The sequence below is a fragment of the Sorex araneus genome, chromosome 11 (genome assembly GCF_027595985.1).
Source record: "Sorex araneus isolate mSorAra2 chromosome 11, mSorAra2.pri, whole genome shotgun sequence".
In the NCBI taxonomy this organism is placed as follows: Eukaryota; Metazoa; Chordata; class Mammalia; order Eulipotyphla; family Soricidae; genus Sorex; species Sorex araneus.
Genome location: NC_073312.1, coordinates 22,272,446 through 22,286,837, shown reverse-complemented (window position 1 = coordinate 22,286,837; position 14,392 = coordinate 22,272,446). Strand labels below are relative to the sequence as shown.

Sequence of the window (14,392 nt, the reverse complement as noted above, 5' to 3'; positions counted from 1 at the left end):
GGCAACAATGTGGACATCTCCACATCCATAGTTGCAATCAGGAAATACTGTTAACAAAAGAAATCTTTATCAGTTTCATCAAAGGAAATTTCAAGTATTTTGGGTTCTTTGTGCCTGAAATGGGGATTAATATAAAAATCTATGTCAGCTGAATCTATAAGAAACATAGAGGGACCCTCTGCTCCTAAAGACTATGATCCCAGAGGTCTTCTAACCCATTTTGGCATCCAGAGCGGCTTCTTACAGAAATACATCTAGACTGTGAGCTGTGTTGCAACTCCGTGCCAGCCGGGGAAAGATTTTTCCTCCCCACCCTGTTTTTCTGCGTGGAAAATGGTGGCGGCAGCAACACCCATGTGGCGAGAGCCACCCTCTAAGACTCCCAACCCAGAGATATGAATTTTGCAGTTTTGTGGCTCATAGGCGATCATGGGAAGTGGGCGTTACCGGCATGCCCTTGGCCCAGATAAGACCCGGAGCTGCCAAACTCGAAACGGACCCTCTGCTCCTAAAGACTATGATCCCAGAGGTCTTCTAACCCATTTTGGCTTCTTACAGAAACGCATCTAGACTGTGAACTGAGCTAAAATATTAGAAATCCAAAACGGCTATTGCGGCCGCGCGAGTTCATAGAGTTCATTCTCAGCAATGAAAAGAAATTATTAAATGATGCCTTTTCAGCAGGCCTAATTGTTGGGGGAAAATTCCAAACAATAATAGAGAGTTCTCTATTGAAATATTGAATGCATTCAAAGTATAGAGAGAATAAAGTGAAGATCATTAGCTACTTAGGTGGGGGCTGGGTGGGAGGGGGGCATTTTTGGATTCTTGGTGGTGGAACATGTGCACTGGTGAAGGGATGGGGGTTCAATCATTATATGACTGAGACTTAAACCTGAAAGCTTTGTATTTTTTCACGGTGATTCAATAAAATAAAAACTTAAAAAAAATAAAAAAGAAACATAGAGGAAAAGGTAAGCAGAACCCTCCATGACATTGGAGCTAAAAAAAAGCCTCTTTGAGGATGAAACACCACTGACCAAGTAAGTGAAAACAAACAAATGGGACTACATTAAACTAAGAATTTTCTGCACCTCAAAAGAAATGTCACACACAATGTCACAATATCCCGTTAATCACCGATTTCTCGGGTGGGCTCAGTAACATCTCATTTCGTCCTTTCCCTGAGATCTTAGAAGTCTATTTCGACTTGACTTGGCCCTCCTAACGATGTTGCACTGGGGGCTCTTCAGGGCCAAGGGAATGAGATCCAGCTTGTTACTGGATTTGCATATGAATACACCATGGGGAGCTTGCAAAGTTGTTCCATGGGGGCAGGAAACTCTCAGGAGATTGCCAGTTTCCCCCAGAGGGAGAAGCAGGCTAAATATATCGCTTCTGAGAGCTTGCTTTTAAGTCTCTCTCTGGATGTTGGCCGTTGATGGGATTACACACACCTGGGTTCCTCTGCTTGTACCTTTATGCATGAGCCTGTCTGAACGTGTAGAGGAGCCTCCAGCATGGCTGCAGCTAGGTTCTGGTGGTCTTCGGCCTCCGGGACCTCTACTCGGGGTGGGGAGGGAAGCTGGAGCCGATCCCCTCCGAGGGGCCCCGGGGAAGACAGCCAGGCGTGCGGGCAAGAGACTCAAAAGAAACAGTGACCAAAATACAGAGAGAGCCCATGGACTGGGAAAAAATATTTACCCAATACCCATCTCATAAGGGGTTAATATCCAGATATATAAGACACTAGTAGAATTGTACAAGAACAAAACCTCCAACCCTATCAAAAATGGGGAGAAGAAATGAACAGAAGCTTCCTCAAAAAAGAAATACAAAGGCCAAAAGACACATGAAAAAAATGCTTCATATTGCGTGACATCTAATAGCCTTGTTCTCCCTCTTGGAGAATCTGACAAGCTACCAAGGGTCTATTGCCCACATGGGAGAGCCTTGCAAGCTCCCCATGGTGTATTCATATCCCAAATACAGTAAAAGATATATATGTACCTCTCAGAGAGCCCGGCAAGCTACCAAGAGTATCCCACCTGCATGGCAGAGCCTGGCAAGCTACCCGTGGCGTATTCGGTATGCCAAAAACAGTAACAATAGGTCTCATTCTCCTAAGCCTGAAAGAGCCTCCAATCGTTGGGAAAGACGAGTAAGGAGAGGCTGCTAAAATCTCAGGGCTGAGTGTAATGGAGAGGCTACTGGTGCCCGCTTGAGTAAATCGACAAACAACGGGATGACAGTGATACAGTGATTGTTAATCATTGATATTTGATATTGCTTTGCATATCAAAGCAATAATGAGATATTGTCTCACACCACAGAGATTGGCACACATCAAAAAGAACAAGAACAACCAGTGCTGGCATGGATGTAGGGGGAAAGGGACTCTCATTGTTAGTGGGAATGCTGACTGTTCCAGCCATTTTAGAAAACAATATGCGTATTCCTTAAAAATCTAGAAATTGAGCTTCCATTTGACCTAGCAATATCACTTCTGGGAATATATCCCAAGGGTATAAAAAAGCACAGTAGAAGTGACATCTGCACCTGTATGTACATTGCGGCATTGTTCACAATAGCGAGAATTGAGAAAAAACCCAAGTGCCCAAGAACAGAAGACTGGTTAAAGAAATTCTGGTACATCTATACAATGGAATGTTATGCAGCTGTTAGACAAGATGAAGTCATGAAATTTGCTTATAAGTGAATGGTAATGGAGAGTATCATGCTAAGAGAAATGAGGCAGAGAGAGAGAGAGAGAGAGAGAGAGAGAGAGAGAGAGAGAGAGACATAGAATGACTTCACTCATTTGTGGAATATAAAATATCATAATACGAGACTGACACCCAAGGACAGTAGAGACAGGGCCAGGAAGATTGCTCCATGGTTTGAGCCTGACTCATGAGCTGGGGGAGAGGGCAGCTGGGATAGAGAAGGGATCACTAAGTCAATAATGGTTGGAGGGATCGCTTGGGATGGGATATGTGTGCTGAAAGGACCAAACATGATGGCCTCTCATTATTTGTATTGCAAACCACAATGCCCATAAGTAAAGATAGAGTGGTGTAGGATATCATTGGTTTGTCCTTCCTCCCTTGTCACAAAGAGTTTAGGTTTATCTGGTAATAATCTCTAAACAATTTAAGATAACATTGGTATGTCCTGTTCCCCTTGCCACAGGAAGTTTAGGTTTATCACAGTGCTCCTGAGTCACTCCCATTCCTTTGCTTATCTGTAACCACTTCTCTATGCTCTCTTCCCCAACCAGATAATCAGTTTTTCCCCCTAATCAGACTCTGTTAACTTGTAAGGTCAGATTCCTCAGAAACCTATGATTTTATTTTATTATTATTATTTTTGCTTTTTGGGTTATACCTGGCGATGTACAAGGGTTACTCCTGGCTCTGCGCTCAGGAATCACCCCTGGTGGTGCTCAGGGGACCATATGGGATTCTGGGAATCAAACCAGAATTCGATTCTGCGTGCAAGGCAAATGCCCTACCCGCTGTGCTATCACTCCAGTCCAGAAATTTATGATTTTATATGTATGAGTGAAATATTGCCTTTCTCCTCTCATGTCTTTTGAATAGTTTAGTTTAAAGCAATGTCCTTTTTGTTTGGACAAAGTAAGACAATCAATATTATGCTTTATAACTTGGGATTTAATTGGCTTTGAATATCATTCATTCCTGGGCATTTGCTTTCTCGACTTAAGCCTCAGTTGCCCTTAGTTCCTAGCACCACAAAAGCAGTGTCCCAACGAGGGACTAAAAGGACCCAGGGCAAGCTGTGAGCTACCCTGGCATCGATATGGGCCAGGCCAAAGCACTATGATTCTTAACTATAAGTTAAGAACTTGATCATGGACAAATGCTGTCATGATCCAAGAGTAACGACGAGACTAGGACCCTGCTAGGGATAGGAAAGACTAATCTGGCCTGAGCACTGTAGTCTGAGATCGAGATGACCCCAGGAGAGCAATTCTATAAGTTTTATCTATAAGTTTATCTCTTACTGTGTCCATACAAAAAGACTAATGCCCTACCCGATGTGCTCTCGCTCCAGCCCAACACATAATAAAAAATTTTGTATGTCAAATCTGATTGGGTGGGGCATAAAATTAGGTTCTGTTACAAAATCTATGAAATAAAGGAAATCATATCATGCTTATGTGAAAGACAAATGTTTTGGGATCAACAAATGAGTTAATGCTTGGTAAAAGTAAAGAATTCGCTTTGCTTTCATAATTAGAACTGAGAATAATCTTAAACATTCTGAAAACTTCTGATTATGGAAACTTACTGAAGAAAATTTGGGAACTATATTAAAGTATAAAAGATAAAAATCATTCATAATCTATTAGCTCTTCTAGAAATTTTATAAAATTAGAAATACCAGAAACATATATGTATAATATATAGCCTATAAGACTTTCTATAGAATTAACCATGAAAATAATTTTTGATCATATTAAGACAATGAATAAAACAAGATCTTCAAGATATTCTGAGTTATAATCTTGTTCATTCTTAAATATAAACAATTCATGATATTTACAAATTTATTCACATAGGACATTTATTATGATGATTAAGTCAAATAAAATAATTTGCTATCAAAATATGTAACTAAGATGAGGCTAAATTTGTTAATATGAAAGAAAACAAAATTATCTTAATCAAGTGAAATTATTCTTTAAATGATTAACTGACACTGGTCTTTGCCACCAGCATTTTTACATTTGTGTAAGAGCAGGAAATGTTTTCATCCTCAATCTTTCAACTTCAGCCTCCAGTACGGAAATCTCTGCAGCCTGTTCTCTTGAAATATGTGTTAACTTTTGTTGTAGAATCAGGTTTTCATATCGTTCTTTAGCGATCTTTTCACAAGTCAGTGTAGCCCCTATCCCAAAATAAAGATGAAAAGAATCAGTGATTATTTATACTTTGAAATGCAGAATGCAACACTCAGAATCAATTAAGCATATGAGAAAATGTTGATAATTTTAAAACAGTTGTATAAATTTTTAGCAATATTGAGTAGTGTTAAAAAAACCCCTAGGGTTAAGTAAAAATATCTTACCCATTGCATTACAGATGTCTTTTCTCTCTGAAACAGCCACTAACTCTTCTCGTAAATTGCAGCTTAGCTGATAATTTGCTATGTCTTTTTGATTGCTGAACTTTCCCAGTTTCATAAGAATTTTTTTGCAATTTTCCACATTCTTTTTGTGGGTCTAAAATTTTTATTTCCATGATATACAACAAAAACAATTAAGATATTTTATAGACATAATTCTTTTCTTTTCCATATATCCACCTGGCACTCCCCTATAGACATTATTCTTAAAAAGCAAATTCACTATTATTATTAAGATATCATATTTTTAGTGCCTAGCATAATGTTGATGCATAATAGAGACTTAAATTATTTGTTGAAGGATAGAATGCTGCAGTAGATCTCCCTATCTCGTGGGGAGATCTCAGTGAATGTTTAAAATTGTACTGACTCATATAACTATCTATGTATGTATATAAAATTGCCCCCACATACACAACCTGTAGTTAAGTTTTATAAGGCACAGCAATATAGAACAATAACATAATAAAATAGAACAATGGTAACAACATACTTGAATAAAAATTATATGAATGTGTTCTCTCCTCAAAATATTTAATGTTTTTGGACTGTGGTTGACTGGATAACAAATTGTGGGAGCATAAAACCACAAATAAGGTGGACTATTCTATGTGAATGCCACATTTTAGAAAAAGTCTTGAATATTCTTAGAATGGAAAGAAGATGCTGGGGAGATAGCTCAAAGGGCTGGGTTTGACCCCTAGCCTGGTATAGTTGTGAGAATACTGCTGAGAGTAGCCCAAGAGCATCACAGGGCCTGGCCCAAAATGCACCCCTCCAAAAAAAATTAATGAAAGAAATAATTTTGTTTGTTTCTGGACCAGTCTGTGGTGCTCAGGGCTTACTCCTGGCTCTGCACTCAGGAATCACTCCTGGAGGGACTCAGAGGACCCTATGGGGTGCCAAGGATTAAGCTCTGGTCAGCCATGTGCAACGCAAATGCCCTACCTGCTGTATTAGCCCCAAATGAGAGAATTTATTTTTATTTTTAAAAACCTCACAAAGCTTGGGAATACTTTAACTCCATCTTGTTTTTTCTTTTTTTTTTTTTGGATCACACCCGGCGATGCACAGGGGTTACTCCTGGCTCTGCACTCAGGAATTACCCCTGGCGGTGCTCAGGGGACCATATGGGATGCTGGGAATCGAACCCGGGTCGGCCGCGTGCAAGGCAAACGCCCTACCCACTGTGCTATTGCTCCAGCCCCTCCATCTTACATTTTTATTTGCTATACAATAAAAACTATAAAAACTAAGTATTAAACAGGTATGAGAAAAAAAGCCTTTATAATGGAAAAGGAAGTCTAACAATGCTTCATTACATAAATCATAACCTAAAGTGAAAGAGAAAATTCATAATTATATAGATCATAAGATATGCGATGGTAATTGCACATTAATACTAAAAGAAACACTTGAGTCTACTACACATGTTATGGTTACACTATCCAGGGGCATCAAATCACACCTGGTGAATCAATGAGATAAAGATTTTATTAGGTTCTATTTGAATTCATGATTTGAAACACTATTATTTGTTCAAATGATTCACAACTGTTGAAATGATAATGATCAATGTTTGCTGAGCCTACCTTTTCTAAAACATTAATGGTCTGCTCCATTATTCCAATCTGAAAGTTAATCAGCGACTCGTAGTTTGGTTCATTTAGGAACTTAGAGAGAGAAAAAAACAATACATGTAAGAATATTTTTCTCTATTTCTTTCAACATATAAATATTAAATTGTGTTTCTTTTAAAACATCACATCATAGTAAGTTTGATTTGGTTCTGTATCATATATTTCTTACATTTATCCTTTGATATACTACTACTAATATTTATGATTACATAATTTTTGATAGTTGAAGACCTCCAGAACTCAGCCACAGCCATGCTCAAGGCAACTCTCCAGGGATGGAGTGATAGCACAGAAGGTAGGGCGTTTGCCTTGCACATGGCCAACCCGGGTTCGATTCCCAGCATCCCATATGGTCCCCTGGGCACCGTCAGGAGTAATTCCTGAGTGCAGAGCCAGGAGTAACCCCTGTGCGTTGCCAGGTGTGATCCAAAAAGAAAAAAAAAAAAGAAAAAAAAAGGCCACTCTCCACACGTTTGGATGAGCCTCATGCATGAAGGGACTGACAGAGGAACCCAGATGTGTGGGACCCGGGGCTGAGATCTTCAAGCCTGCTCAGATTGGGACTGGGCCTTCTCCACCCAGACCCCCCATTTTCCAGTAGCTTGGCAACCACACCCACAAACTTCCCCCAATGCCGTGTAATCCCACCAACAGCCAACGTCCAGAGACTATAAAACCAAGCTCCTGGAACATCTAATAGCTTTGTTCTCCATCTTGGAGAACCTGACAAGCTTCCAAGAGTCTATTGTCCGCATGCGAGAGCCTTGCAAGCTCCCCAGGGTGTATTCATATCCCAAATACAATAAGAGATATATACATACCTCTCGGAGAGCCTGGCAAGCTACCGAGAGTATTCTGCCCACACGGCAGAGCCTGGCAAGCTACCCGTGGCGTATTCAGTATGCCGAAAACAGTAACGATAGGTCTCATTCCCCTGAGCCTGAAAGAGCCTCCATTCATTGGGAAAGACGAGTAAGGAGAGGCTGCTAAAATCTCAGGGCTGAGTGTAATAGAGATGTTTCTGGTGCCCACTCGAGTAAATCAACAAACAATGGGATGACAGTGATACAGTGATACATAATAATAATAATAACACTAATAATCACAAATGTCTAGAATTTATTTCCTTATTCATTTATTAATTCAACTCACCAAATATTTATTGCTTCACTTGAGCCCTGAATTAAGCACACTAGTTAAAGAGTGAGAGGGAGATACTAAGATAAACGATACCCTAACTTTCAAGAAAAGAGAACATGTAGATGTTATTAGCAGTCTACAGATATAAAGTGTGAAATGTAAGTTCAAATGATTGAACTGAGACATTGTTTCTCTAGACTGAGAAAAACAAAAGCCTAATTGAAGAAGTGCAGCTGTATTCTACAGCTTAGAATAGACTCTGAGATATGAAAAAATAGGAGAAAAGATTAACCAGAAAGAAGAATCAATGTTAACAAAGAAACTGAGGTAGAATTCAAGAAATTCTAGTGACTTGAAACTACTGGTGTCTAGAGTAGAATACTAGTGCTTGCTTCAGCAGCACATATACTAAAATTGGAACGATGTAGAGTAGAATAGTAGAAATGAAATGAATGTTCAGTTAAGGTCTTAATTTATTTTCCAGATATGAAGTAGCAGTTTAAAATGTATGAATAGATGAAAACGGCCAAGCTTTGCAGCTCCATGACTAAGTTCTGAAGAGATACCAAACCAAGTTGATGAAACTCACGGGTACACCAGACTTTGGGCTGAAAACTCGGGGACTTCCTCAGGAGCCTGTGACCTGCCAAAGCCGCAGCAGCTGCACCCACACCCTCCAGCCCCCATTACACAAACGCCCCATTTACTGCTTCACGACTCATCTCAGAGGCTGAAAAGGCTCCAGGCAGACTCACCTTCAGGCTGCAAACTCTGGGGCCTTTTCCCTCACCTGCTCTGTCCAAATACTGCCAGAAGCCCTAGAAGTCACACCCATATGCCACAGCTGCACCAGTTAAATAGCCCAGCTTCACAACTAATCTAGAAAGAGATGCCAAGCTGATGAAAGGCACAGGTACAGCAGTCTCTGGACTGGAAACTCTGGAACCTCCCAGGACTGGGGGAGGCCAAGAATCGTCCCAGTCTACAGGTTGTGGAGATCCTGGAGCACACAGTCATGACACCTCCAAATTACACACCACTGACAGCCCACACAGCTGATAAGATGGGTAAGTAGCACAGAAGTCAACTAAGTCAATACATAGCAGTAATGTCAAAGGCTCAACTAGCAACAAACAGCTGAGTAAGTTCTCAGGCAATGACTTTAATTTTTTATTTTATTTTATTTATTTATTTATTTATTTTTTATTTTTTAAAAAAAATTTAGCACCATGTGGAAAGTTACAGAGTTCTCAGGTTTATGTCTCAGTTATACCGTATTCAAACACCATCCCTTCACCAGTGCCCATATTCCACCACCAAAATCCCCGGTATACCCCGCGCCCCCCACCCCAACTGTATAACTGATGAACCTCACTTTATTTTCTCTTCACCTTGATTACGTTCCATATTTCAACACAAAACTCACTATTGTTGTGGGAGTTATATCCCCAAACAAGATAACCCTAATAAGGAGGCATTTGATAATTAGTTTTCCATTCAAAGATTGTATGTTTTCAGGTTTTAGAAAAGGTCGCGCGGCCGCGTTAGTGGCCACGCGGCTCGGATCTGTCCCAGTCCCGAATCCTGGAGCCGTGTTAGTTGCTGCTCAGTGTCGCCAGGGTTCCATCTGGAGAAGGTGTGCTGGCGGCACCTCCTCCCTCCGGCCCCCCAGTGTTGCTGGCCCCGATTCGGGTCCGGAGCATTGTCCGGGCCGCGTTGCTCACCAGAATGCCTGCAGCTTCTCTGTGGATTGTGGCATCAAGATGGCGCCCAATTTTTTATTTTATTTTATTTTTTTACTTTTTGGGTCACACCTGGTGATGCACAGGGGTTACTCCTGGCTTTGCACTCAGGAATTACTCCTGGCGGTGCTCAGGGGACCATATGGGATGCTGGGAATTGAACCCGGGTCAGCCACATGCAAGGCAAATGCCCTACCGGCTGTGCTATCACTCCAGCCCTCAGGCAATGACTTTAATAGCACCATTGTTAGATAAAAGAACTTTCACAAGTTTTCTTTTACTGAACTATTTCTTGATAATTCTACTTATCATTTTGTTGTAATGAGAAAAATAAAATAAATTATTTTGTTCCTATCCAGAGGACAGGCTTGGGGGGTGGATGACAAACTTGGGACAATGGTGGAGGGAAGGTCACATTGGTGGTGGGACTGGTGTTGGGATATTGAATACCTGTAATAACTGTATTATGAACAACTTTTTTGTTTGCTTGTTTTGGGGCCACACCCAGCAAACACTTTACCTGCTGTACTCTCTCTCTAGCCCCTGTGAACAACTTTGCAAACCCTGGTGTTTATTAAATACCACGGTAGCACTGTCTTCCCGTTGTTCATTGATTTGCTCGCGCAATCGGGCACCAGTAACGTCTCCACTGTGAGACTTGTTGTTACTGTTTTTGGCATATCAAATACGCCACAGGTAGCTTGCCAGGCTCTGCCGTGCGGGTGGGATACTCTTGGTAGCTTGCTGGGCTCTTCGAGAGGGGCGGAGAAATCGAACCCTGGTCGGCTGCATGCAAGGCAAATGCCCTACCCGATATGCTAAAGCTCCAGTTCCATTATTGACAGTGTTGCAAATTATGTACCTAAATTTTTTTAAAAAGGTCTACACATATTCTCACATAAATGTCAATTAACACCTCAGTTTTATCTTTCAGTCTTGAATACAAAAAAACTGGGGCCAGAGAGATAGTTCAGCAGGTAAAGCACTTGCCTTGCACATAACTGACCTGGGTTTGACCCCAGGCATCCCATATGATCCCTGGAGGACCACCAATAGGATTCCTGAATGCAGAACCAGGAATAACTCCTCAGCACTGCAAGGTGTGGCTTCAAAACTTCCAAAAAGATAAGAAGGTACTTATATGGTGATAGGTTTTTATTACTAAATGTCATTTCTGTATATTTTCTGGTAACTCTGATTAACCACAATTTTGAGATGTATTATAGCAATCATTTGCAATTTCTGTACTAAGTTTTAAGAAAGCAATCTCGTGCTTTTAAGTAGAAAAGTAGACTGAAAGGGGCCGGAGAGATAGAAGAGTAGGTAGGGGGTTTTGCCTGATATGCAGTGACCCGGGTACAGTCCTCAATATTCAATATGGTCCCCAGAGCACTGCCAGGAGTAATTCCCAGGTGCAGAACCAAGAGAAAACCTTGAGCATCACCAGGTATGCCTCCCAAACAAACAAAAAATAAATGAAAAAGAAAGAAAGTGACCAAAGGGGTCAGAAAAATAGTATAGATAAGGCTGACTGGGGTTTGATTCTGAAACCCCATAGGGTCCCTAAGCACTTCCAGGACTGATAACGGAGCACCATACCGAGTAAGCAGTGCCCATGCTAGGCTCTGGCCCCAAAACAAACAAAAAAGCAAAAATGCAGCATAGATACTTCTGTAGAAAACCCTTAAAGTAAAGAATTTTGGCAACTGGAAGACATTGACAATTTTTATAGGCAGCACTATTTTAATTACAAGTGCCAACAAAAGAAATCCCCTCCCCCTTTTTCTTCCTTTTTGATTTTTGGGCCATATACAGCTGTGTTCAGGGCTTACTCAAAGATCTGTACTCAGGTTTCACTCCTGGTGGGCTTGGGGGACCCTATGGGAAGCCGGATATCAAACCCAGGTCAGTCACATGCAAGGCAAGCACCTTACCCATTGTACTATCTCTCTGGCCCCATTTTGTAATTTTTAAAAAAAATGAATCTCAATTTTTTAATGTATAGCCAAAAAATCTCAAAAGCTAATGAGCAGCAAATTTGCCAAAGGGGAAGAAAGGTCAGCAACTAGTTTTGTTTTGGCTACACCCCTGTGCCCAGTGATCAAGCTGAAGAGTCAGAGCAATGTAAGTAAGTGTAACACTTGGTAAATGAGGATTCGTGAGAAAGATTACTGGCACAGGAAGTGAGGGCCACAGAGGTAGTACAGGGAGTTAAGGAGCTTGTCGACTCTGGTTGGACCTCAGGTACTGCATAAGGTTCCCCGTGCACCACCAGGGGTCACTCCTGAGCACAGAGCCAGGAATAAATCCTAAGCACTGCCAGATACAAAACCCCCAAACTAAAAATACCTTATCAGTACCTGTATTTTTTAAAAATATAAAATCAGGGACACTGTCTTGTTTGCCAAGACATCAAAAATCAGATTGCCTGGACATGTAATGCTATTCAGAGACGACCGCTGGACTAGAGCTATTACCGACTGGATTCCACGGGAAGTCAAAAGACCGCGTAGCCGCCCACCAAGGAGATGGTCAGATTTCTTCATCAAAACCCTGAATGAACGGTTTGTGGCTCTTCCTGTTCCAGATTCGAGTAGATAACATTGGGCTACACTAGTACGCAACAGGGACAAATGGAGACATTACTGGCCCCCGCTCGAGCAAATTGAAAATCAGCGGGAATACAAGTGAAAATAGTGACTGCTGAGAAAGTCTTCCCAAATAAAGTTTAAAAAAATTGTATGCGCAGCTGACACAGGAAGATAGCTCGGGAGCACATACTTTGCAGGTGTGGTGGTGACTGAGTCTGAAACCTGGCACAGTACACCCCATGCCTCTGAAGACCCCTCTAGCACCATCAAGTATGGTTCTGGAGGTCCCCAAGTGCTACTAAGTGGCCCTGGTTGTCCCCAGTGTCTCATTTCCTGAGAAGCTCTGTATCCTTGGCCCCAAGTATGTCATCTCCTGGCCAGTTGGTCAAGTATCAGCAGGAGCACCTTCAGGCCCTCCTGAGCGTTGCTTGGGAGGCCTCTTCCCCCAAATAAAGGGGGACCAGGAATAAAGTTCAGCAGTAGATCGCTCACTTGCATTTGTGAGACTCTATTTGATTTCCACATTGCAAATTAAATTAAATTAAATTTAGAATAAATAAAATGTTTGAACATAGTAGTGATATTGCTAGAGCTGGATGTAATCTGACACCAATATAGATTAGAAAAGAGAATGACATAAAGTCAAGATACCAGTTAGGAGATTTTCATAAAATAATCTAAACTATTAAAATAAAGGAGTGAGCCAAAACCATTAAAATAAAGGAGCGAACCATGACAAAGGTGGCAGTGAGAATTAGAGAATGAGGGAACAAACAAACATGGTACTCAAGTCTTGGGAGCAAATGAAAGAGGAAGATCAAAGAGAATGATACCTTGAAGTTTGAATGAGGGGCTGGAAAGAGGAGAAATAAGCAATTCATGAGAATCTTTTGGGAGGCAGGAAATAAGAATAGAGCCTGAGGGAGGTCAAGATCTGAGACTTTGGATTAGAATCTGAAATGCATTGGGATTTGGACAGGTTAGTCTTTTAGATGTTAGGAAAAATAGATTAATCAAAGGAGAGGGCATAGAAGGAAACAAACAGTTGAGGGTGGAATCTAGAAGAATCACAAAATTAAAGAATTAGAAGCAAAAGATAAAACAGTGAAAGGGTAGTCTAACATGTGATAAGAAAAATAAGAGAAACCAGAATGATGAAAGTCTAAGGAATGAGCAATAGGATGGTCAAAGGCTACAGGGAATTCAAGGATCTGTTATTGGAGAAGGGGAACACAGGATTTGACAATTGGAAAATCTATAGTTCTGGAGGAAAGATCTGTATTATTGAGTGGGTCATGAAGAACTAAAAACTACAAACATAAACTGCTGGAAGAAAGAATTTATATACACATTATGAGATACCACTGGTTTTGAATATGCTTTATATCATAAGGACTTTCTATTATGTATGAACGAATGGATCAATACATTGTAAAAGTGCCAGGAGTCGGGATAAGATTATGAGAAGACCACCAACGGTGAGAGGCTTTCCTGTGACAACACCCAGATTAACTTTTATGTTGCAGAAAAATAAATCTATTTGGAATAACCACATGAAAGCTTCTCCTCCGACGGGTCTGACTGTTGGAGGAAAAACTCCAAATAATGATAGTGAGTTCCCTGTCGAAAATTGAATGTAATCAAAGTAAGGAAAGAGTAAAGTGAAAATCATCTGCCACACAGGCAGAGGGGGAGTGGGAGGAGGGTGTATGCTGGGGTTTTTGGTGGTGGAACATGTGTACTGGTGAAGGGATGGGTGTTTGAGCATAGTATGACTGAGACTCAATCCTAAAAGCCCTGTAACTGTTCTCACGGTGACTCAATTAAAAAATAAATTAAAAAAAAAAGCAGTTCCTGCAGCCGCCCCCCACGCGCCCTGCGAACCCTGTCTTCCGATCTGGCTCTCTAACTGCGCCCGCCCACCAGGTACCAAGACCAACCCTCGGCCACGCCCTCCCGTCCCCCCACCCGCTTCCCGCCCGCCTGGCTCTCTAACAGGAAGACACTGGGGGCGTGGCCGGTATCTTAGTGGGCGTGGTCTCAAGGTGGGCGTGGCCTCCTGTCATAACTTATCTGTTACCTCAGCGCAATCGGTACTGTGTATTTCTTTGAAAATTTACTTTTGCGA

General features: G+C 41.3%; 1 protein-coding gene across 1 annotated transcript in view; it reads right to left on the bottom strand.

Moving 5' to 3' along the window:
* Positions 1-4,656: 4,656 nt before the first annotated feature.
* CFAP43 (cilia and flagella associated protein 43) overlaps positions 4,657-14,392 on the bottom strand; it is a 108,401-nt gene continuing 98,665 nt past the window's right edge. The window contains exons 36-38 of the mRNA XM_055119179.1: positions 6,744-6,824; positions 5,095-5,248; positions 4,657-4,914 (exon numbers count right to left, since the gene is read on the bottom strand). Coding sequence (XP_054975154.1) covers positions 4,748-4,914; positions 5,095-5,248; positions 6,744-6,824 — 402 coding nt within the window. The 3' untranslated portion in view covers positions 4,657-4,747. The remainder of the gene's footprint in view (positions 4,915-5,094; positions 5,249-6,743; positions 6,825-14,392) is intronic.